At 37.9% G+C, this 24,531-nt stretch overlaps 1 protein-coding gene across 1 annotated transcript in view; it reads left to right on the forward strand.

Annotated features, from left to right (window-relative positions):
• SCFD2 (sec1 family domain containing 2) overlaps positions 1-24,531 on the forward strand; it is a 195,409-nt gene that overhangs the window by 47,874 nt on the left and 123,004 nt on the right. The window contains exon 4 of the mRNA XM_082281240.1: positions 5,526-5,701. Coding sequence (XP_082137366.1) covers positions 5,526-5,701 — 176 coding nt within the window. The remainder of the gene's footprint in view (positions 1-5,525; positions 5,702-24,531) is intronic.

A 24,531-nucleotide genomic window follows, 5' to 3' on the forward strand; every position in this document is an offset into this window, starting at 1 on the left:
GATTAGACTGTGGACAAGGAAAACAATTTATCTGGATTTCTTCAGCCCTCTACTGACTTGAAAAATCTTGTCTGTGAACATAAGCATGCCAAAATTGTTTCTTATTCTTCGTTCTTTCAAGTGAAAAATGGACCTCAGCAAAAGCACTCCAGCCAGTGAAGTTCTGTGTTCTTGCATAAAACTGAACAAAGTTTAAAGCTGTGTGTATTTGGCGGTTCCTGCAGTCTTGGAAGAGGAACCACTGATTTACTCAGTTGGTCACAAAATGTACTTTCCTCCTTCCTTGTTTCCTTGTCCCTATGGAGGTAATAAACTAAGTGCTACATGAAAAAAATAAGGCCTGGATGTTTGGAACAATGCATTGATAATTCTGACCTTTGTTCTTTAGACACCTTGTTCATCCATAAATTTTTATTGGATGCATAAGTGCTTTTGGATTCTGAATTCTAAAAAATTCCTTCTACCAGTAAATCTATCTTGAAAAATAATTATATTCTTGAAGCAATGCCTGCATTGCACTACATAGACTGCAGCATTAATTTCAAATGGAAAAAAAAAGTCATACTGCTGAATTGTGTCTTGATGTCTACAAATATGGTTTGTCCAGTTGACTTTTTGTTTAACTGTTAAGGTAGAAGTTTTTCTGTTCCACTCAGTCTACTCTAACTACTCAAACCCAGACATTTAATATCAGTTGCTGGTAATTTCTGCCACAGTATGTCTGTCTTGAGTGATCTGCTTTGCTAGTAACAGAAATACTTCTTTCATTCTGACTAATTGTGCATGTCATCATTTGTACATGTATTATGAACTGTGTCTATTTGATATGGTAAAACATTGAAAATGTTGATATTCAGTGCTGCTATTTTCATATTTAGCAACGAATTCTTTATTTCAATTACTTATTAAAAAACCAAAACCAAACAACAGCTTCTGTAATTGAAAAGTAGGCAAAGTTGATCTGCAGTTCTTTTTGGATCTGCTCTAAATTCTTGAAAGTTGGAGGTGGAATTCACCAATATGTTTACAAATTAATTCTCATAGGAATGAAGGATTGAAGGGGGCCATTTGTATTGAATTAAGTCTTGTGAACATTTATGCAACTGCTCATTAGACACTTACCAAACCTCACCTTTGAACAAGTTACATTTGTTTGCCTCCACTACTGGAAGATTGGTTGATACAGTGATGTTTCTTAATGTCTTGTGTAAATATATTCATGTGTTATTTATCCCCATTGGTTGTAGTACCAGTATTGAACCTTCATGTAAATATTTTTTAGCCATTCATAGAGACCTCTTTTTTTTTTTCCATCTGGGGCAGGGAGTCCATATAAGCCAGACATTTCTGTTTTGCTTTCCTAACTTTAGTTCTCCATCATCCTATTTGTTATAGTAACCTCTCTGTGCATGCACCACAGTTCTGAGTTAAACTTCCAGGAATGGGAGTGATTTGAGCTGCACAGAGTGCTCCAGGAGGGAGAGCACTGTATTGAGGCATTTCTATGGCCCTGTTTTTGCTGCAACTGTATAACTTGAAAGGAATTGTACCTGCTTTTTTACAATGAAGAAGCCTAGACATTATTTCCTTCTCCTGTCATTTCCAGGTTTTAACTCCACATTTACAGCTCTTACCCTAGCCTCAAAAGGCATCCTTTGTATACTGTTAAATTTCACCCCACTTACAGTTGTCCAGTACTCAAAGCAATCCAGCTGTGCAGCTGCTCTTTCTCCATATTAATGATGTTCTACAAGCTTCAGAGAACACCTGTTTTGGCACCATTTATTACCAATATTTGTACTATAAATATGTTCATGCACACAGAAAACCACTCTTGTTTTACCTTTTCTTTTTATACCCTAGTACTTCTCTATTGCATATTACCTGCCATCTGCTTTTGGATGTTTCTTAGGTATCTTACAATTCTTGTAATCCTAGTGTTTTCCTACTCAAATATGGTTATGGCACAGTTAAATCCATGTGCATTGTAATTAATTTGTTAATTGGTTACATATCAATTTAACATTATATTCTTTGATAAATGTGCTTTGCATTTTATCCCATTTTTACGTGTGATGTAAGGTATTTTCTCTTGGATATTTGTCCTGAAGCTTTTCATACTCTTGATGTCAGCTAAATAAGGTAGCTAATGTCACCATTTCTTTGACACAAATGTTAGTTTTCTCTTTTCCTAAGCTATCCTAGTCCCTGTTATGTCTTACTTTTAATCTTCCATTTATCAGAGTTCTAAAACACAGGGCCGCTTCATCACACTTGTGTTCAGTGTCTCTTGGATGGGCCAGGTCCTTCAGTAGTGAGATTGGTCCCTAGTCTGTCATGTTTCTATTACTTCTGTAATATCCAGTCTCATTTCCTACACTATTATTTCATTCTGTTTCCCAGGATTATTTCTTTAGTGCACAAATATGTTAATTGTGCCAAACTAGCCATTCATTGTTTTTTAGCTGAATTAGTTCCCACACATCACCAGTCTGGATTTTTTTCCCTGCTCCCCATCCTCCTATATTCTGTTAACATTTGGGTTTCATTGTGATACTTCCTGGTGACTACCTACTGATTTTATCCTCTCTGCTATACTTGTGAAGAGGCATGAAGCTTCAAAGGGTTGGGGTGATCTGTGTTTTTGTTGTTGTTGAGGTTTGTAGTTGTTGTGTGTGTGTGTGATGTTGGGTTTTGTTTTGTTTTAATAGTCCTTTCAGTAGATGTTGTTTTTATCAAGTCCTGTATTGGCATTTAATGTAGTTGACAGAGTTTGGGACAAATGTACCTGTTTCACACACTCTGCTTGATAACTACTAATGGCAAAGGTTATTTTTTAGACAATATGGAATTCCTGGCGTTTGTGGAAAAAGATTATCAGTGTTTTTAAATCCCTTAACGATGGTTGAGGTCATGCTTTTCCTTCCCACATCCAGGAATTTAAATATTACCAAGTGCTTTGTCAGCAAATCATGTATTTCTCACAAGTTAGGCTTTGATGCCCACACAGACTTCTGACTATGCATGGATCTAGAGTTTGGAGCAGAGTATGACTGTGATGGAGCAGGAAAAAGAGAAGAGAGCAGGATAAGATGCTTACACAAAAGTCTTTTTGCCAGTAGTTGCCATGATCTGCCTGTGAACCTCGAAATCTGCTTTAGGAGAACAAAATGATAGTTGAGATCTGATGTGGTAGAAATCGATCTCCTCTTGATTTCTTAGGACCTGTCTGCCACACTGGAATGAAATGGCTTGAAACAACAGAGGGACTTCAAAAATCCAAAGGGCTGGTAGGGTTGAAATTAGATTAACGTTAGTCTGTTGTGCCGAAATCTCCCTCTGTGAGCAAGCAGCAGGGAAGATGATGAGGATTTAGGCCTTGGGAAAAGTCATTTAATTGCTGATTACCACCAATTACTTTCCCAAATTCCTTTCCTCAGCTACTGGAATAGTAGAATACTGGAACAGTATTTATCAGCCAGCTGTCCAGGGAGATCGCTATGTAGAAGTTGGCTGGAACTCTCAAACCCTGGATCTGAGTGGTTCTATGGGTATTGTAAATATCACAGATGAGATGCTGCACTCCTTAATGCCAGTACAAGTTTTGTTAATGACTTGCTAAGGTCAGGATTTTCCTTATACTTACATATGTATTGGAGTTTCTTTTGGTGGTATTCTGAGGGTGGGAAAGGATTCAATTGTTTATCTAAAATGGTGCTGAATGGATCTCAAGCTGATCCAGTGCAACATCTGGATTCACTTTCACAAGGAACAATGTGGAACAAAACTCTTGAATTTTTTTTTAATTGAAATCAGAAGTTTTGAAAGCCCTCTTATTTTTCTGATTCAGATGAGGGAAGGGCTGGCAACTGCATGTTTTCTCAATTGAAGCAAGTTATCAGATTTTGAATATGCTACAATATATCAGGACTGCTGTGGGTAATAATGCAGTCATTATCAAAGGTATGCTGCAAGGCATCATGGACTGACATTTTCAAATCACCGTGTAAATCTGCCTGACACAGCTTTAAAAGAAATAAAACAAGGCTGAAAGCTCCAGTGTTTAGTCTAAAAACACACATGGCCATGGTTGCTGTTTTAGCCTATGTGGGCTAACCATGGAAGCCTTTTGTCAGCCCTCCGGCCTACTGAGTGGTGTCAGCTTGATTTGTGTGTTAATTTGCTGACTTTTCGGTTTGATGCTTTTCATTAAAATTCACATAAAGAGCCAGAGGTTTTTGCTTTATTTAGCAGCTTTCCCAAATCTAAATGCTCTTCCAAAGACCACCCTTGATATCACTGAAACTAAGAGGAAGAACTTCGAACATTTATTCACTGTTGGAATCATTTATTCACCATTTATATGATACTGAAAGGATGAAGGCAGATGGGGAGCCTTGTTAAGTGATGATATAACCAAACACAGAGAAGAAATACAGTGGCAGTTTTACAAGGTTTTTCCTTTTGGGAAAAATTCTGACTAAAATGATCAGCTATGATCCACTTAGCATCAGGACCACCCTCATGTCCTCCTGGCACCAAAGACTGTCTTATTTAAGTTAAAGGATCCGCCTCACTCTATCTCATATATCCCTGCTTTTTTGGTCTGGTTTGCTTGAGGAAGGTGACTTGTTACTGGCAGAGGTTTCCAGGAACCGGCCCTGGACTGTGTCTCAATCCAGACTTGCAACTAGGATGGTGTTTTGACACCTTTTTTTGCCTGCCTGTTGATGGCATGTGTGGCATTTTTGCCTATGATGATTTTCTTGGGATAGATGAGCTGCCTTCCTTCCTGAAAGAGATCCCTTCTAAAATATAAATTGGTTGAGCAGTTCAGCTGGCATTTTAACGTTGGATGGAACAACAGCTAATCCTGTAGTGTTCATCTGGCCCAAATGGTGCCCCTCATGCTCTTCTAATAAGGAGACATCTACAGAACCATGTGTGGGTGCTGGGGTGTTTATTTTCAAATAGCCAGTGAAATCATGCTGTGGTTACTACATGTCAGAAACTGAAGAGTCACACCTTGGAAGTGTCCCTTCCAAGAACAGTTCCAGAAATCAGTTCCTTGCATCACTAACATTATATCTATTTTTTGAGTCAAGGCTAATCAAAAATGCACCCTCAGGAAGTGGTGAGAAGGTTTGAGTTTGCCATAAGGTAAAAGGCTCATGAAGTCCCACTGGACTTCTGGTAAAAACAGAAAGATTATTTAGAAGAAGTCATCAAATATTATTTCCCTAGCTTAAATGAATGTCCCTCTTTGTCTGAAAACAAAAATTGTATTACCCGTTATGTCACCATCTCTTGTGGATTGTTAAAAACCTGCTTTATTACATACCTCAAGGCACAATTCCTGGATGATGTAAGTCTTTGTCCTGACCTGTTGCTGCAGCCTAAGCTCTCAGTGATTGCAGCGAAGCTAAGATCAGGCCTAAAGTTCTCTATAACCTTTACATTATAATTTAAAAAATTGTTTTGCATTGGTCACCACTGAATGCTGTGTCCTGTTTCCCTTTCTACAGGCAGAGTCACCCCAGAACAGCTCAGCTCATACATTCAGCTTTTCAGAAACAATCTCAAAGCTTTGGAGAACCACTGTGGTCTTCTACAGCTTGTGCTGGCCACGGTCCAGACTTTGAAACACCCTCTGACTTCCAAATGGGACAATTTCCTTGCCTTTGAGAGATTACTTCTGCAGGTACACATTATGTTTAATGTTTTGATTTTCCATTGCATTCTGTAGCTTGTATTTGTTTATGAAGAAGTGCACTGGGATGTCTTGCTAAAGAGCTGTTGCTTATTGCCAAACAGGTAAAAGGAATGGGAACCTACATATTTATTCTTTTATAGCTGTGTCTAAGAAATTTTATAAACAAAAGAGTAGGCATTAAAGGTGAAGTGTATAAGTAATCTGAATTGGGTGACAGTTTTGCATTTATATGAAGTTTCAAGAAGATGTAACTTTTAGCATTGGCTAGGATTGTTGCTGTTATTATTATTATTATTATTATGTGATTCTTGAAGTAATGTGCTGAATCAAATGCAGAGAGGAGTTTGTCACTATGTAAGTGTAAAACTTATGTAATTTGCTGACTAGATGAAAGCATAGTTGCAAATTCCATGCACCAAGAGAGTGAGGTTTCTCTTGTTCATGACTGTCATCTACCCTCAGTTTTTCCCACCACCACATTTTTTACGGCATCCTGTTTGTGACCACAGTATTATTTACATACCGTTTTGTATCACATTTGGATTTCTCTCAGGAAATTAAGAGTTAGTGGTATATTGAACTCTATCCTACTAACCTTTGGAGGGGTACCAAACAAAGGAGGAGTTTTTTCTAAAAAACTAGAGAGCTAATTTCTGCTTAAGTTCACAGAAAGCTCAAAACTTTTCTTCCTGTAGTATCTCTTCTGCCATTTTATTGTTTTAACCATCTTCTGAAACCGTAGCAAGAGGCATGTCTTCATGAGCAAACTCCTAATGAAGTTAGAGTCAGCCTTAAATGAGTGAAAACCAGATACTTCAGTAAAAATCAGTTGTCTCTGTCTAGGTGTCCAAAGTAACCAACCATTTTGACTCTCCCCATGATCTCTGGCAGCAGGGTACAATCCCTGGTCCTTCAAGAAGAATATGCCCATACTTCATAGCTTTATAGTCAATGAATTTCTGCAAGATTTGGAGAGCAAAAAAATGCAAAACTTAGATAGCAAGCTCTTGTCTAAATTAATTTTCAAAACTATTCTCTCCTGGTAAGACTGAAATATTTTTGAACACCGTAGGCAACTTTCTTTCTCTATTTAAAAAACCAAAACACATCTCAGGTAAAAGAATTAATTCCAGCCATTCTTTAGTTTTTCTGGACTGTAGAAGATGGGACTGACAGCCCATAGTCCCCTTCTCTCTCCCCCAGTGAGTCATGTCACATAGCTCTTCTCAGAGGCTGGTTAAGTTCCATCTGAAAACCAGTTCAGCTTTAGAATCAAAATAAAGCTGCAAGCTCAGCGGTGTTTTCACAACAACAGACAGCTGCCTATATAAAACCCATGCAGTAAATCAGCAGGGAGTGGGAAAACAGAGGTAAGGAACAACCAAACTATATATTTCATAAAAAAGAAATGTTTAACAAGCAGTCTCATAATTGTAGGTGGCTTTGGATTATACCTCTGTCTTCCAGCCATCATATTAAGGTAAACTGTGTTAGCCAAAGCAAACTTTCTAGGCTAACATTTGTAACTGTTCCTTAAGCACATACTTATTTTCAGTAGTTCAAACAACAGTTATTTTGAATTACATAGATTCTATTTTGAAGACAAAATCTGACATGCAGTATCTGCTTCTGAGCACATGGCCTGTCTTTGAGCTGTTGACAGGGTTTGTAGGCAGAGCAAAGTGTTGAGACCCCAAAGACATTAGAGATATTTTTATTTTAAAAAAATCAACCAGGACATTGCATTGTGAATGGTTGGTACATAGCACTAAATTAGTGCATAGTGGTACACTGAACTAAATTAGATGCTGTGATAGTTTATTTCAGCAGTACTACTGAGAAATTCTTTAGTATATTTGTTACGTTTCATATAGTTTAAAATAATAACTCTTTAAGAATCCTCAGTAAAAAGTACTTGTTTCAACATGAAAGTAATATTGTTTCTACTGTATATTGGAACAACATGGAAGACAACTGTTTGTAAAAGATCTACTGGGACTAATATTATTAGACTCCGACAATGTGGGAATTCTGGATTTTTTGCTGATGGATGCATGTCAGACTCTAGCTGATGCTAAAGGAGATAACGCAGTAAAACCAGCTTATGTTAGAATCTCAGATTTCCCAAAAAAATAAATCTGCACAGTGTTGGAATTTCTGTCATTACTGGATCTCTCTGATGGCTCTCATGATTCTCTGCTTAGTCTACTTCATGCTTTTCAGAAAAAAACACATTGTTGATAAGAAACCTTTAGTCTAACCGAATTACACTGAATAACCTTTTCTGTTTTTCTTTTTCTCTCTACTCCTTGATTTACCCTTTTCAGATGCAAGCACTCAGTTCTAAAAATGGCCTGTTAGATGTCAAAATAGCCCACTTCTACTATTTTGTCATAACTAAAATCTCTACATTTTTCAGACCTATGTTGCCTCAATGAATTTTTTACATCTGCAGCAAGGAAGTTCGGTTTTGACTGAAGGTCTGCTAAAAGTGCAGCTGCATACTTAACACAGTGTTGTTCTCTCCTTAACTGGGATGGATGAATAGTTTGAGAGTGAAATTAGATGTCAATGGAATCATGGCATTGACTCAAAGGAAAGAGGGTCACGATCTAAGAGTAATGCGTCAAAATGATTCACCTTGCCCATCACAAGTTTTCTCTGTGTCCTGCTGTTCTACCTCTGCACATGATAGAGCTTTCACTACTGAGGAGTTTTAAATGCTGTGTGAATTGAAACAGTTTGTCCTCTTTACCAAGGAGATATCCTACCTCACTGTATTTTTTATCTCTTGAGATCCTCTTTCTATTTTTTCTAATTCTGACCATCCATAAAGCTGGTAGATGGGAAAGGGAGCACAGACTAAATGCTGCATCACACAGCCTGTAACTCCCCAGTACTCCTCAAGTGACTGCCTTGTTTTCCTGCAAGTGAAGGTTTAATATTTAGGGAGTAACAAAGTAAGAAAGACTGTTGCCACTCCATACTTTTTAGCTATATTCCTGTTCTTCTAAAATTTGTGTCTTTAATGCAGGTTTATTAAGCAGTATGGGCCCATGAAATACAAAAGCACAAGAGGAGCTCTCTCCAGAGTAAACATAATGTGACACTGTGAGAGAAAAAATACTTCTGCTGTTTCTAACATATACTACTCATATACTTACTGAGCAGGGATTTCTGCCTCCAAATTCAGCTTAAAAGTACCCAGCAGATAGTGTGAATGGGACCATAATGTGCCCCAAGGGAAAGTGCTGTTCCTCTTTGAATGGCACACTCTAGAATTGCTGAGGTTGGGTGTTACCTCTTAGAATTGGCTGAATACTTCTGGCATAACTTATTCTCAAGATTTAAGAGTAAAGTACTTGTCACACTGAGTAGAACTCTATTTTATTAATAACCCCACCATTTAATTTCCAAGATTAGGGTTTTTTTCAGAGAGCTCTTCCCAAAAGAGGAAGCTGTGTTTCTTCTTTAGGATGAGGACATTCTCCTCTTTTTTAAGATGTCTGGGGTAAACTTCCTTCTAAAACTGCTAATGTACCAGCATTGTTGTCTTAGAATAGCTGGATTGCCAAAAATAAGGATATCTGGAAGATTATTAAATTCATTGTTATTATAATGTTGTAGAGGGAAATCTTGCTTCTTGAGATTTTTTGTGCCACAAAGTTTTTGCACCTGCTGCCCAGCATTTCACAATTTCCCAGTAAATTAGACAGCTTCAGCATTGACCTAAAAACCATGATGCCACCATTGGATCTCAGAACTGTTAAAGTTTTGTTTTGTGATTCTGATTAATGTCACATTATCTCAAGAGTAATTTGAATTAAATTCATAATAAATAATACTGTAAAAACCCACAAACCCAAAAAATTCACAAAATCAATCCATAACCAAAAATCATTAACATATTCACAGTTTCATCCTATAACTCAGTGGATATAATTACCTTTATGATGCCTATCAGACTAAAAATCCTTTCAGCTACCATAAAAAAGAGAGCACTCCAATATTTTAGCAAAAGTAACTGGAATTTTTAGTCACTCCTGGTAGTAATGTAAGTAGGTCAAATACTCTGGTGGTGGAAGCTGTGTACATACACTTAGATGGAGAGCTCTTGACAGTATAGTATTTTCATGTTTAAAATTCCAAGTACCAATTAGTACTAATTTGGTGCTGTAAAATTTGTCAGAATACAGTTTTTATTTTTGTCCTTGGTGTCTTGAGAAACAGAAAGTACAAACATGTTTTTAGGGAAACAGAGACTCAATGCCAGATGTCATTCCGATGTTTTTATTTTTCTTTTGGCAGAGAGTGGTTAAGAGTTTAATCAATGACATCATTCTTTCTCTTATGAATATTTACACTCACCAAAAAAAAAAAAAAAAAAAAAAGACAGGAAAAAGAAGTGGAAAATTTGCAATACTGCTGAGTATTTTATATTGTAGTTAGTGTTTCAGTAGCAAGATCTAATAGCTAGGGTGTTAGTAACCATGCTATCCCGTGCTGTGATTCTCTACCATTTTTACAAATGCAGGGTACACAATTCATTACTTAATCAGGAGTGACATTATTATTTATTTGCACGTAGTAGGCTGGGCGTTCCTCACATATGCATGCCTGCACAGAATCCTTTGCCAATAAATTTGGAAACTCTTAAAACAGCTTACAAATTTTCCCTGCCTAGAACTCAATGTAGTTTTCAGACCTCTCAACTTTTCTACAGGATACAGTAGTTACTAGGTGACATTTATGGACTCTAAACTGGTATCAACCAAGAGCTTAAGCATGGGCTTTGGTCTGCTGAAGCAAGCAGTTTGATAGAAGGAAGAGAGAAAATAGAAAAGCTTTTGGAGTACTTCCTCTTGCTCTGCAAGAATAATTCATAGGTCAGCTGTTGAGAGACCTTTATTTCTACATAGAATAGATTAAGATCACTGACATTCTGTGTTGTTATTATTTATATTGCTTATTCTATATGTAATTTATAATTACATAGCTCAGCTTAGTGCAATAATTTTTCTTCTTGGTGGCCCACAATGTTGATCAATTAATCTTTTTAGAAGAGATATTGCAACAGTATTTGGAAAGAAGACCCATAGTGTTAGCTGCCCATAATTAGAGATTTTACATTAAAAAAATAAATCTTGAAATTAGCTCAGTCACTTTTCAACATAAAGCTACATATGGAATGAATTGTCTTGGTGGGAGTCTTGCATGATACCATGGTGATTGCAAAGGTCATCCTCTGGAATCTGGTATCTTTTGGATGAGATTGCAGTTTGGACACTGATACACATTCTGTCTTACACAAACAATGAAATGTAATTTGTTGATGAAGTGAAAATAGTCATATATCAATTACTTAAGCTTCCAAATTATTCACTGTTAGTTCTTATTTAGCCATCTGTTTGTTAGACTTGCTGCATTTACACTGGAGTCGTTTCCAGACCATCTAAACCCATTTGGATTCTTCCCTTATACATGCGATATTTTTAATTCTTAAGTATTTATTCTACATAAAATTTATGCTAAACTTCATAGCCTTTCATAAAAACTGGTATATACCAGTCCTGAAGTAGTGTTGCTTCTTGACACCTGTCTCACATGGTCTCAGTTCATTCATTTGTTTTGCTTGTTCAATGCCTCCTATGCTCATGATGCCTTGTTTTAACAGGAATTCAGGTGTGTTTATGTGTTTTGTATACCTTTCTATAAAGCAGAGCCCTAAACTGCTGGAGGCATCTTAGTACTACAGCAATACAAGTAAAACAGTGAACTAAGTTTGAGGAAGTGATGAGCTCTTTTGAGTGTGTTTGGTTTTGTACACCATCTGTGACACACCATAGAGAAGGAGCTTGTTGGTTACAATTCCTTTTCCATGGGCTTAGGGAGCTCGGTTATGGACCATTTCCCAGGTTTGACATGCCAGGATTAAGGCATTCCAAGTAGTTTTGCTCAGAAAGAAAGATGTATATGCGTGTATATATACACGTATAAATTATTTTATTCTATTTGTATATATAGAATTTTTCTAGTCAAAACAATTTCCTGTAAAGTAGAATGCTTTTGTCAGACTACTTCAAAAGTACAAAATAAAATACAGGTAGGGATTGTTTTAACATTAAGTAAATGCTTTGAGAGTGAACAAAAACTGACTTTATTAAAATTTTTTAATCTGTTGAAAGAAGGCTATTTCAAATTTTTCTAACTCTGGCTGACAAGGGGCTAAAATATTTTAAGTGTAGTTACCATATGACTTGTGAATTAAAAATATCTTTTGGTATTGTCAAAGAAACGTGTTTGCATTTGGTCTGAAAATTGCCAAGCATTGCCATTATGGCTCTCGTTTAAAACATAAAGATCTCCCTCCTTCACCTTGTGAAAGGGCTAATATTTTGTGTCCAGACATAGGTCACCTAGAGCCTCTAAAATGAGCACTAAATGAAGAAATGGCTTCCTTAAGTGAACAAATGTCAACATATGTAAAACTTTTAAAGCCTTCTGGGAAGAGGCTAAATATACTAAGTCAATTGGAACTGTTAAATTATTGTTCTATGTACAAAACCAAAATACTTCTTGTAAAATGAAAGAATCCCAGTGTATAAATGACTGTAATAGGAGCTTTTCAGGGGGAAAAGCAGGAAACCACTGTCACCCCCTCTACACACATGCACATTGTTTTGTCAGGAGTTTAAACAATCAATACCTTTTTCTTGCTATTTTCTTAGATACATGCTGTGATTACATGGCAGTTGATATCTGGTTAACGCATGCTGCAGAACAGCAGCACGATCCTCAGCTTCATATGGACGCTCACCACCAGTGAAACCCAGAGGCCTTCACCAGTCCCAGGAATCCCTGTGCAGAGCTATGGCTCTGCCTGCCACTTGCCATTCTTTCTCCTTTGTGACTTTTCTCCTTAATATGTAACATTAATATTGAGTTAATATTAACTGGGCCAAAAGGCAGGTGCCCACAATCCCTGCCAGTAGATGTAGAGGAGTTGTGAAGAGGCACAATATTAGCTACATTGAACGAGTCATCGTTTACTCTTACACTGATAATTGTGCTCCAAGAGGCAAAGCTTCTGTCATATGTATTCCCAGTAAGTGCTTGCTTTGCTCTACATGGTGCTCCAATTACAAGGGTTGCATATTACCTGATTTCCTTTAGATGCAGGATCTGGTTTCTGGTGTCCTCTTCTTAAGGAGATTGGTACCACCCTCACAAAAAAAAGTGTCTTACTTCTTTCTGGTTTTACTTGCACAGGACAGGCTGAGTCATGCATGAAATGTGTTTTAAAAAGCACTTTTCCTAAAGCATGGCAATTGTCTCCAACAGACTGGACAAATGTCATGGCTTATTAACCCACAGAAAAATGACATGTATTATTTTGGATTCAACAAAGTGGAGGAGTCAAGCACTCTTGGCAGCAGCATCTTTTATATTGGAAGGCAGGGACTTGTAGGCAGTGCCTTTTTAGATGTGGCTTCTGTAGTCACAGGTAAGCAGTGCAAGAGTGCAGGTTCCTTTAGTTCATATTTTTGCCTCTTAACTACAGAAATCCCATTAGCAATGCCCATTCATCAGCCTCCTGATGGACAAGTTAATTGTCAAGGTTTTGCTGAGCACTGAATCAAGTGTGCTTTTGTGGTGTTAAGTCTCTGCTAATAAGCTCATTAATTTGATGTTAATTATGTGTTACTGGCAGGCAAAGTCATATGTGAATGGAGATGGGGAAGCAGACAGCTCCGTTTGTATTCTAGCATTTTATTTTGTATCCACTTCGTTCATTATGCCACTCATGGTTCTTTGATAAAAATACTCATTTGGTGTAATTTTTTTAATACTTTCAGTCAAAATAGTTCACTCAGCTTGTCATAGGCTAGGTTAGAAAGGCAGGGGGTTTATTTTAAGATGATATGTAGGATTTCTTAGCTAATAATTCTAATTGCATTTTGCCCCTTTTTTAGAGCCAGACTATTTACCTTTGGATTTTTTCTGCTGTCACTAACTATACTGTAGTCTTTAAGGAAATGAGCATTGCCTTATTTTCTCAGCCCATGTGTCCTCCCTCCCAACAGATACTGTTGTAATAATAATGAAGCCAACACCACAAAGCACAGTGTATAGTGAGAGCTTTATTTATAGGAACTGCTTATCATTGTGTTTCTTAGTTCAAAGGCAGTAATCACCTATCAAATCTCTTAGCTGCAAACCAGTTTGATAGTGCCAGCACTGTATATCTGGGTTTGAGTGTGATTATAGTAGTCTGTCAGTTTGGTTTTCCTTCCTTTGGAGGATACGTTTGACTATTTGCTACAGACTGGCAAAGAGAAAGCAGAGAAACAACACAGTTGAAAACTAGTGAAAACTTTACTGTGGGCAATATCCAAAATTAACAGTGGGGCTGCCACATTGCATTTCCTCCATCTCCCCACCTTCATGAGTTATATTAACTTTCAACTGGCCCCCACACTTCCTTGGATCAGGTATTTCTGAGCACATGGTGCATGCACAGACATAGAGGTGCACATTACTTTCAGTAGAAAATAAACTATATTCTTAAATTTGATTTTGCTTATTTGATGGAAAACAAGGTGGTGTTAATTTTCTGAGCTTTCAGGCAAGCTGAGATTGGGGTGGTCTAGGACTTAACTTCTTTTCCTGACTTAAGATTTTGTCTTTGCGTGGTGAAATGGAGCTGGCAGTGTGTTGGAGAACTCAAAAAACTGTTGTTTTCAATGAAAACCCCATCCCCAAAGGAAGCTATACAAAAAGACATTACTACACAACAAGCTGATTGTGGCTCAGGCAAGCTATGGAGCCATGGTAGATTTTTGTTCATTATAAATTGTTGCATCATTGTAAGGAAGGCAGGCTCAGCTCTCCTTGTCTAGGTTAGAAAAGCAAGTCATGTTTGAAAGCAACATGCTGATTTGGCCAGCAAAATATTAGTGGAATTTTACCTCTGCAGTAGGTCATGAAGAATAGATTTTAAAATCAAATCTGGCTTGCCAGAGTTCTGCCTGTATAGTACTTATTGCCAGGCATCCTTTTGGAGTTGACCAGTTAGCTCTACTTAAAACAGAGTTGTTGTTCTAACTCTTCCCTCTTAGAGAGGTGTAGAACATTAGAATTTTATCAGAGGTTACTACTACATCTGCTGTCCCACAGGTACATATAACAGACAAATGACTCAACCTACTAGGTGTTTCCCACACGTTCCTGAGTTTTCTTGGGAAATGAGGAGAGATTTTCCTCTAGGGGTTATCTTTCTTTAGATTTTCTCTAGTTCACATTTCTTCAGCTAAATTACGTTACATTGCCATGAAGTTTCCCTAGGGACTCTCTCAGTCTAAAAAGATGCCTCTTCAGAAGTCTCCCCATTTCACCTCATGGCACCATATTTGAACAGAAGAACATTAAAGTTAGCATACCATAGACCTGAAAAAAGTGGATTTATGCTCAAATCTGCCTGCTGGCTGTGGTGTTCCTGGCTTGGCACGGAGCAGTGTGCGGGCTGATACAAGACTGTAACAAGACTGCTTCATTCTCATTTGTATCCCACCTTCCCCCAAAAAGCAAAAGGAAATATTTGCTCCACACCTAGAAGTTGCCTACATTTCCTTATTTGATATGCTTCTGTAGCACTGTAGTCTCTGTGTTTACCCTTTTGTACATTTAATAAAAATGCTTTGTTAAATAAAAATGTGGTAGGGATAGGAGAAAAAATTAAATTTCCCTCTGGATGTGCCCCCTGCACCACCTCATCCCAGATTGTTTGCCTTTGTGTGCCTTTAAAACAAATAGCATATGATTCTGTGAGTGTTCCTGTAATTTAAAGTAGTCATGTTGCCTGCAGAAATGAAGGGTACTGTGCACACGTAAAACTTGGACAGTATTTTCTAATGAAATGCGACAGCCCATTTGTGCAGCTGTGTCTAATAAGGCATGAATACATTTAACTGCTGTTTATGTCCTCACACTGGTTGTTTGAAGTACAGAAATGCTGTACATTCACATTAGGCAATTCAGTATAGAAATCTAACTTGGACTGACTATTGATGGGAAGTATTTCATAATTTTGTGGCCGGTTAAAACATATGGTTGAAGTTACAATAAATAAATTACTTGGTCCATAAACCATTGCTATTCAGCACAACTGTCAGGTTGATGTAGGTTTATCCTTCAGGAAAATAAAATGTAGATAATGGATAAGTAATAAATGATAGTCTAAGTCTCTAGGGAAGGGAAAAGTTTCAAATTCTTTTTAACGAGGGCATTTGGAAGGGAAGAGGAAAAGGTAATGTGCCAGAGATGAGAAACTCTCCAAACATGACTTAATTCTACCCATCAGTTTTTCTTGTAGTATTTCTTCCCTACCCATCCTCAAGTCTAGGGGAAACGAAATAGCTGCTAAGCTGTAGGCAGCAAAGGATTCAGGCATGCTTCATAGGTGCATCTGACTTGCCTTGCACAGTACAGTTGCCTTTTCTGAATGGAGCAGAAATGTTCTTCTCTGATAAAAAATAAGGTGCATTTTCTTTCAGTTTTTATAAAATGTCTCTGACTTACCTGAATTTCTTAAGCCAGTATTCTGCAACACAGAAACAGAGATAGGACAGTTGAATTTGGGAAGATATAGATACTGTATTAAGATATCTGTAACTATTAATAGCTGTAGATATTAAATGTATCTGCTCAGAATATTGTTTTCCAGTAATAGTATCAGAATGTGGTTAACATAAAGGATCCCTGAGGAAGACTGTCATGGATCTCCAACTGCCTTTTTATTAATATATATTTTAATTATGGCTTTGGTGTCCCTGCTTACCAGGATCTCACTGGCATGATTTGTTTAAGTTCTGTTTGGTTTTGAAAGTATATTTTTTAAAATAATTCATTCTTATATGTTTTAACAGATATGGTTATGAAAAAACTCTGCAAGTCTCTGCCTACATCATAAACAAAGAATATTTAAATAAATATTTAAAAAGCTAAAGAACTACTTAAAGTTCATTATCTCTAATGGACAGTAGCCTAATTCTTCTGATTGTAACTATATGATACATAGGAATAAATTTCCAAATATATGTTCTTGTAAAAAAAAAAAAAAAAAAAAAGAAGGTGAAAAGCTCTCTTAGCTTTCTTACTTAATTTGATTATCATGCCTCCCTCTGTGTAGGTTTTTCCCCAGACTGTAGGTATATTTTCTGACCAGGTTATTTAATTTCTGTCACTCCACAAAAAAATACTCAATGCTCAAGGAGTCAGTACACAACATTCAAGTACTCTGAATTCTACAGTAGTTCTGGAGAGCTTTACAACAACTCAATTAGTACCTTCTGTGTCCTCTTACGTGCTGTTCCTCCAAGCTTGTCTTGGTGAGACCTTGGCTTTTGCCACAGTTGTTGGAAATTTGTGCTTCTTCTCTGTACCATGGAAGGAAAGGCTGTTTGAGAAGTTACCTACTGTAGGAGAGAAATGGTTCACGATATCTTCTCATTGCATCTGCAGAGGTGGCAGCAGGTGCTCAAGGACATATGGTGCTGCTGCTTCAAGAGAGTGTCACTCACTGGCATGGGCCAAGTTTGGCTTTGTCTACATGCTGGTTTAGTTTCATCTGCTTGTTCACTGCAGAGAAGAGGTTGAATATACTGAAGATATATGTGCTCATATCTAATTCGTCGGGGTCTGACGGCAACCATTGGCAACAAATTTATAGGTTGGAAAGCCACCATGTGTTTTAGGGAACATAATAGCTGGGAAGTCTGTTAACAGGTTGCAAAAATTCAATGTTTTGCTTTGGGTTCTGATAGCATTGTTTTTGAGCTACATGGAATGAAATTTTTTCTCTGTATTAATTCACCCATGTAAGACTGTTGGTTTGAACTTCAAACGTCAGCATCTGCAAATGGTTTTGTTGCCTCTTGTGAAATTAGTTGTTTCCTAGCCTATCACTGTGTGCATATGTGTTTTATCCATAGCCTGAGCAAGATCTCCTTTAGAAGTGATCACTAGCAGAAAATGAATTGTTTCTTTACTATCTGATGGGTAGACTTACAGGAGTAAAGATAAGCATCGAGTGGTGTACCTCTTCTAATTATGTTTCCCTTCTGTAAGTTAAAAGAGGAGACACACTTTTAAGACATCAATAAACCACTCTTGCCTGGCACTAGTTTTCTTGTCCTTTTCCTGCATGTGTTGTTCATAGGAGTTTTATTTTCATAAAATACATAGAGGCAGAGGATAACTTTAAATCTCTTAACTCTTACTGGTTTTCAGTAGATAATGGCACAGGAATGGAATTTCTTTGCATAAAAATACAAAAGCTAGATGCTGTCTCACACAGGCAGAAACATATTTCAAGCAGATGGGCTCTCAAATAATGATGGAAACAGCAACTCATGGATGACCAGGTGCCCAGTTTTTCTGTCCTGAAGAACTAAAAATAATTTACATATTTTTGTTTTTGAAACATTTGCATGTCATCTTGGTGTGATTACTGGCACATGTTGTATGGATTCAACTTTATTGTCGCATTATTCTCTCACACTCAAGGGCCACATGTGCTCCACATCTGGTGAACATTGAAAGACCTTTTGAAAAAACATCACCATGTTTTTGTTCTTAGAAATGCTTATGACAAATATCACGGTCTTGCAGCTGCTTCTGCTATTGGTTGCAAACAGGATGCGCTAGGCTGTGCCTACTGTCCAGTTACAAAACCACCAATGATAACATAATACATTTCCTGTTAACTGAAATGATTAACTGCTTGACTATTGGTCCTTGTTCTTTGCACTAGAATGACTGATAATAATGAACTTTTTCATAGTTATTAGTGCTAAAATGTAATCTTGCTTTTTAGGGCAGCATGCTTTAAAAACCGCTAGCGTAGTATTCAATGTCAAAAGTCTCCAAGAAACTGCTACTTAAAATATTCTGGAAAATGTTGAATGTTTTCCAACAGATCTTCCAGTGCTGTTCTGGTTTGGTACATTGCTCAGTGCATTTTATAGTGTGACTGCATGAGTATTTACCATGCTTCATGACAATGATGTTGCATTTATTGTGAACATCCGATGGTGTGAAGTACGCTCATTGTGAACACCATCTGTTTAGAATATACGTTTCCCCGCACCAAACCAGTTGCATGCAAAGAAGCTTGCAGTGTGCTTTTCACACATTATTTATTATGTAGGGCAAAGTTAGACATTGTGATTAGCATCTTCTTACATTTCACCCTTAGGTGCATATTACATAAAATCTCATTTGGAGATACCTAAACCCAAACTCAAACCTGAAGCGTATTTAGTTGGACTTAGTATGAAGGAGAAAATATTCTCCTGACTCAATAATGAACTTCATTTCTCTTTTGGGACTTGACTTCTGACACAGAGAGAAGGCCAAAATAAAACCCAGACTGAGTGAGGGCCCCGACTTAAACCTGCTTTTAATTAAGCCTTGTAAAGAAGCTTTTCTGCTAAACTCTCAGGTTGAAGAGTTCATGCAAAAAAACCTTCTTGTGGCTTATGAACAGCCAAAGTGGGGACATTCAAACATACATTTCTAAATAGTTTAATCCAGAAAAAATGCAAGTGAGAAAGTCCATATCATTTATTTAATGCAGTTTTTATCACATCACTCATTCTCCTAGTTATTTTCTTTTTTCATTATTCTATGTGTTTCAGTTAAAATTTAATGCTTCTACAAGATGTTCTGATATTAACAAACATGAAAACGAAATTGTTTTGGTTTCCTTTTTTCCTAATTGCACATAAATCTGACCCAGTTCAGCTGGACACAGTTACAGGGCGTCAGACATGTAATACACATTTCAAATCAGAATCCTTGTGCCAAGGCAAAGGTCAAAGTAATTTTCTTGTTTGTTTGTTTTTGAAGGGATTAAATAAATGTAGTTTTACCACAAGGAAGATGACAGTGTCCATTGCTCAATTATGGCTTTGAAGTCCACGTTTAAATGGGAGAAGACAATCCTGTCTGGATCAGTGGCAGGGATAATTTCAAAAGTAAAGGTTGTGTGTTTCCTGTGCAAAATGATGCTCTTTGTGCAAGATGTCTGCTAGATCGCTTGCACTATCAACCCCAGACAAGAGCTTATACCACATTAAAATAAAGCTGTGGCTTCAGTGACAGGCTGTAAACAAAAGGGGTGGGATACACTTAATGGCAGGAGTGCAGTGCTAAAGAAAAATAAATAATTCCCTTTTACTTGCAATTGGCAATTGCCCAAATGCTGAAACATCATCAATCATCCTTGATGACGAGATGAGATCATAAACTGAATGAGGGAAAATAAACTTGAATTTAACTTAAATTGTGATTGGCACAGTAAAAATTAACTTTCACCCTAAAAAATGTTTTCTTCTTCCAAAACATTTCTAATTGCTGCCCTTCCCAACTTGTCCCCACCCATTGCAGAACTTCCAAGTGCTCCTCACTGTTGGTAATGTTATCCTTCCATGTCTGTTTCAGGATGTGCTTTTAGGTTTTTTATTGAGAAGCAAGCTGCTTCTGCATTTCTTCCAAAAAAAAATCTTCAGTGTAGTCTTCATATAAATACTGAACATCATGTTATTCATAACCTCATAATTCACCAGTCTAGCAGCTGAATAATGTAGCAGGCATAGAAGACTGAGAAGCAAAGGATGTTATACAGACCAGGAGAGCCATTCTGACAAAAATCTGTTGGGGAAAAACTTCCTGAGAAAAAAACATAGTTTCTTTTTCACTTCTTCACACATCTACAGTTTATTATGAACAAAATACACACTCTAGGGAACATTTATGTAGTGTCAGGAAAATTGACTTGATATTTTAATTTTTACAGCTGTTTGTGTTTTGCACCATGATTTTAAAAAAATTGCCTATATCGTATGCCTGGGGAGAGTTGTTTGTTCTTCATGAGTGGATAGCTTTAAATATGAAAGTTAAGTTCTGGAAAGTTTGAGACTTGGTAGAAATAATAGTAAAATTCCACCAATAGTATTGATGCCCTTTCCTGGTCTTAAAATCAAGAGGCATACACGGTTAGAAGGGGAAAAGGGATTTTACCTTGGTATTTATTTTAAGGATCCTTAGGTGTACAGGTCTAGGTCGTATGCATCGAGATGCACCCCGCTGAGTCTATCTCTGTCTCCCTCCAACATTGGGTATAACATTATAGGTTTTACTAATTAGCATATCTATCAAAGATTCCCCAATGAGAGGCTCAAGTGAGCTCCCCCTCCCCAAGGAACCTTCCCCTGGATGGTTCTATCTTGGTTTACAGAATATGTTCTGGAGAGGACCTTGGGGTCTGGGGCACACTGATCCCTAGCTACAAAGCTTCTAAAATGTTTAGTCTCTTAGCTTAACAAACAAGTCCAAGAATGTAGGCAAAAAGCACTAGGAATACAGAAGCTGTAAAAAGGTATAACAGGGGTATAAAAGAAAAGGCAAAAATCTTCATGGCATCAGTATGAAGTCCTGACATTGTGAAGTCAGCTTTGAAGCTGGCAAACAACAACATTATTTAAAAGATAAAGCAGCGTATTACAAATATTGCAGTCAGGCAATGATCATTACTGATTATTTGAAAAACATCAGATGTGACTGGAAGAATCAGTTTGACACTGATTTTGATAAGCAATAAGCAAGGAAATGTTGTAGTTTTAGACCATTGGTTTAAAGGCAGTGTTACATCCTAGCGGTTCATGGCACATACCAAGTTGAGAATATCAGTCTCATTCTTAGGGGTCTAATTGATGTCAAATTGGCAGAGATTGAGTGGTACAGGAGCTCAGGCTACCCCCTAACCTCCTGAGCTTTTGCATACTTATGTTATCAGTTGTGTAGATAACGGCATTTGCTTCACCGTGCTGTCAATGTGGTCTTTGCTCTAAGATGAAAATAGTGAATTTAATTAGTAGCATGGGCTTGGGTTCAGGCATCCCCTGTGATACCAGATGTGTAAAGTGAACCTCTGATGGTAATTAGTGTGTATTACTGATGAGTGTTGGGAACAAACTATGTGAGCGATCTTTTCGATAGACACGCTGAGAGGTTGGTTTTTCCCCCTTAATTAAAAAAAAAAAGAAAAAGGCATAAATGCTGACTTATAATTGCTCTGATTATTCTGTGTTAAAATGGTGGATCAGTCATGCTGTTTGTTTATTTGCATAGTAAGATTTGGAGGGAAATCTGTTCTAGACTGAGTTAAATTTCTGCCAGCATATGACGATGCCACATTATTTTATGTGGAGAGAGCTGTAAGTTGAGAACTTGTGATTTTGGAGGAATGTCTTTCGGAGGCTCGCTGCTCATTGCAGCTTAGAGGGATGCAGCCAAAATAGTATTTTAACATTTTTTCCCCTGTTATACGTGTCAGGTTTTTTGTCTGTGTTGGCAGGAGGCTCAGTTTGTGGATAGATGTTTATTCTTTTGTACATGATCATGTTCATGTCATCGTTCTTGCCAGAAAGTGGGAACAGAAGTACTGAAGGTTTTGAGACACACAGCGCAGCTTTGTGGACATGGAGGATTTAACAGTAGTCGGTAGGGCTGTCCCAGTGGCCAGTGTAGGGGCATTTGGATGTGAGAACTGTGGGCTTTGTGGGAGCGCTGTACTGTTGTCAGGAGAGGGAAATGTGGCTGCCATGCACCAGGGCCACATGACCCTTCAAAGGCCACAGTCTTTTGAAAGGACCAATAGTAAAGGTTAATTGCAACACATTGTTCTGGAGTATTTTGTTTAAAATTTGCTTTGCTGAAGTTACCACATATGTTCCTTGAGTGGTTCGATACAGAGATTTAATAACCTTGTCTTCTAAATTCGTGGTATACATAGATGAGATAGGTGGCTAGTGGAACGTGTGACCTTGTTCAAGACTGAGAACTGATGGAGTGGTTCTTTATGTCTAATTCTCAGTTATTTTGCAGTTGGCTCGGAGTTTGCTAGCTTGTGCTGAAAAGAAGAGCTAAGAAAAGATAGTTGTGCTGGTTCTGAGGAGAACATCTTACAGCTGAAAGCTGAGTCAGCTCTTTCAAAGCCCATTGATACCTCAGGATCAGGATAAAGAGTGAGTTTAGACATCCCAGGAGTCCCCAAATTTTTTTCAAATCAAGAGATTTTATCTATTGTTTTGCCATTAACATCAACAAAGCTGCCTTTGCTGTGTGGTTTCTACATTCCTACCTGCAGCATCAGAGCCTGTTCTGAATTTCATGGCCACAGCACTAAATATTCTACATTTCATAGCACTCTTTGCAGAGAATGGCATGAAATACTGGCTTTGGTAGCTCACCCTTGCTCTTTTCCTGATGTTTGGGTTATTATTGGTCTTTTGGTTGTTGATTAGTTACCTACTAGTTATTCTCAGGTTGAGTGTTTTGCTTTTATTGCGAATTTTTTATTGATCTGTGCCTTGAGGATTTCTCCTTCTTACCAGGATTTTAATGGCTTCACACTGAAAGTTGGTAGATCCATGTATTGAAAGGATAAGGTTATGTTCTGGAAGATTAGGTGAGTAAGAAGTATAACCTTCAGGCATCCTCTATGAATTCAGCCCTTCAGATTAAATGTAAAACGTTGTTCCTGTAGTAATCTAGAACTTTAGCAAGCTGTTTTTTGGTAAAAGCAGTAAGATTTAGGTGTAGCTGAGAGATTTCAGAATTTTTTCCTGATAATAATTTCTTCTTTCAGTAACAGCAAATATATATTTTTCATGTGCTTCACTTAATCCATGTGTACTGAAAGGTTGCAAGTTTTAAATGATCACTAAACTAGTAAAACAATCACTCTTATTCCTCAGTGATCCTCGGGGAATCTGGTGCCAGAAAGAAAGATTCCAGGAGCCAATTCCCCTGCAGGAATGAGGAATTCTGATTACTTGTTTCAGAGTATTTGTCCACTCCATGGACTGGTTTGAGTGTCAAGATCTGGCAAAGACATTTCACTCCCAAGGGAAGTGGAAGCTATTGAGGCCAGTGGGTAAATTTAAGTAGCTTCATTTTTCTTTTCTAACGCTTCTGCTGAGGATTATCTAAGCCCTCACAAAAGTTGTGCTAAATAAAAGGAAACCGTTGCACTTAATGTAAACATTTGCCTTTAGTGGGTAATGGAACATTCACATCATCTTTCATTTTGAGGTATAGCAACTTCTGTTTTTTCTTCAAGGAATTTGGTTTGTCGGGGAAACATCTGGTTTATGTAAATGAGCAGGGAATTCGACACACGAGAAGATGATTGCGAAGTAGCATCTATGTGGTCTCTGCATCAGTCATTCAGTTACGTTTTCAAAAATAAACACCTATTACATCTGTAATTGCTGTCCCATTTTCAGTGGGCCGTGTTAATGAACATGTTTTGCTCCTTCGAATTCAAAACAAACTTTAAAAAAAAAAAAAAAAAGAAGAAGAAGAAGAAAGAAAGAAACAAGTAGAAGAGAGCGAAGCAGCATGTCCGCAGCAGAAACGGCGCAGCAGGATTTTCCCGATGTTGGCTAATTGCTGCGGAGGCTCGAGTTCAGGCCGGCTCAGCTTCCCGGGCGGCGGCTCCGTGCCCGCGGCGCTCCAGCAGCGCCCCCTGCAGGGCGCGGCCCTGGCCGAGCCGCCGGCAGCGCCCGGTGCCGCGGGAGCCGCGCGCTCCGGCCGTGCCGCGCCTGTCGCGCCGCTCCGGCGTGTGCCGCCCCGGCGGAGGGGCCTGCGCGCTCCTCCGTGCTCTTCTGCGTAAAGCGAGCTAGAAACCCGCCTTTGCAAATTCAAACGCAGAGGAACAGTTCTTGTGGCAAAGTTTAATTATTTGTATTTCT

This window comes from Coloeus monedula (genome assembly GCF_965178545.1).
Source record: "Coloeus monedula genome assembly, chromosome: 5".
Lineage (NCBI taxonomy): Eukaryota > Metazoa > Chordata > Aves > Passeriformes > Corvidae > Coloeus > Coloeus monedula.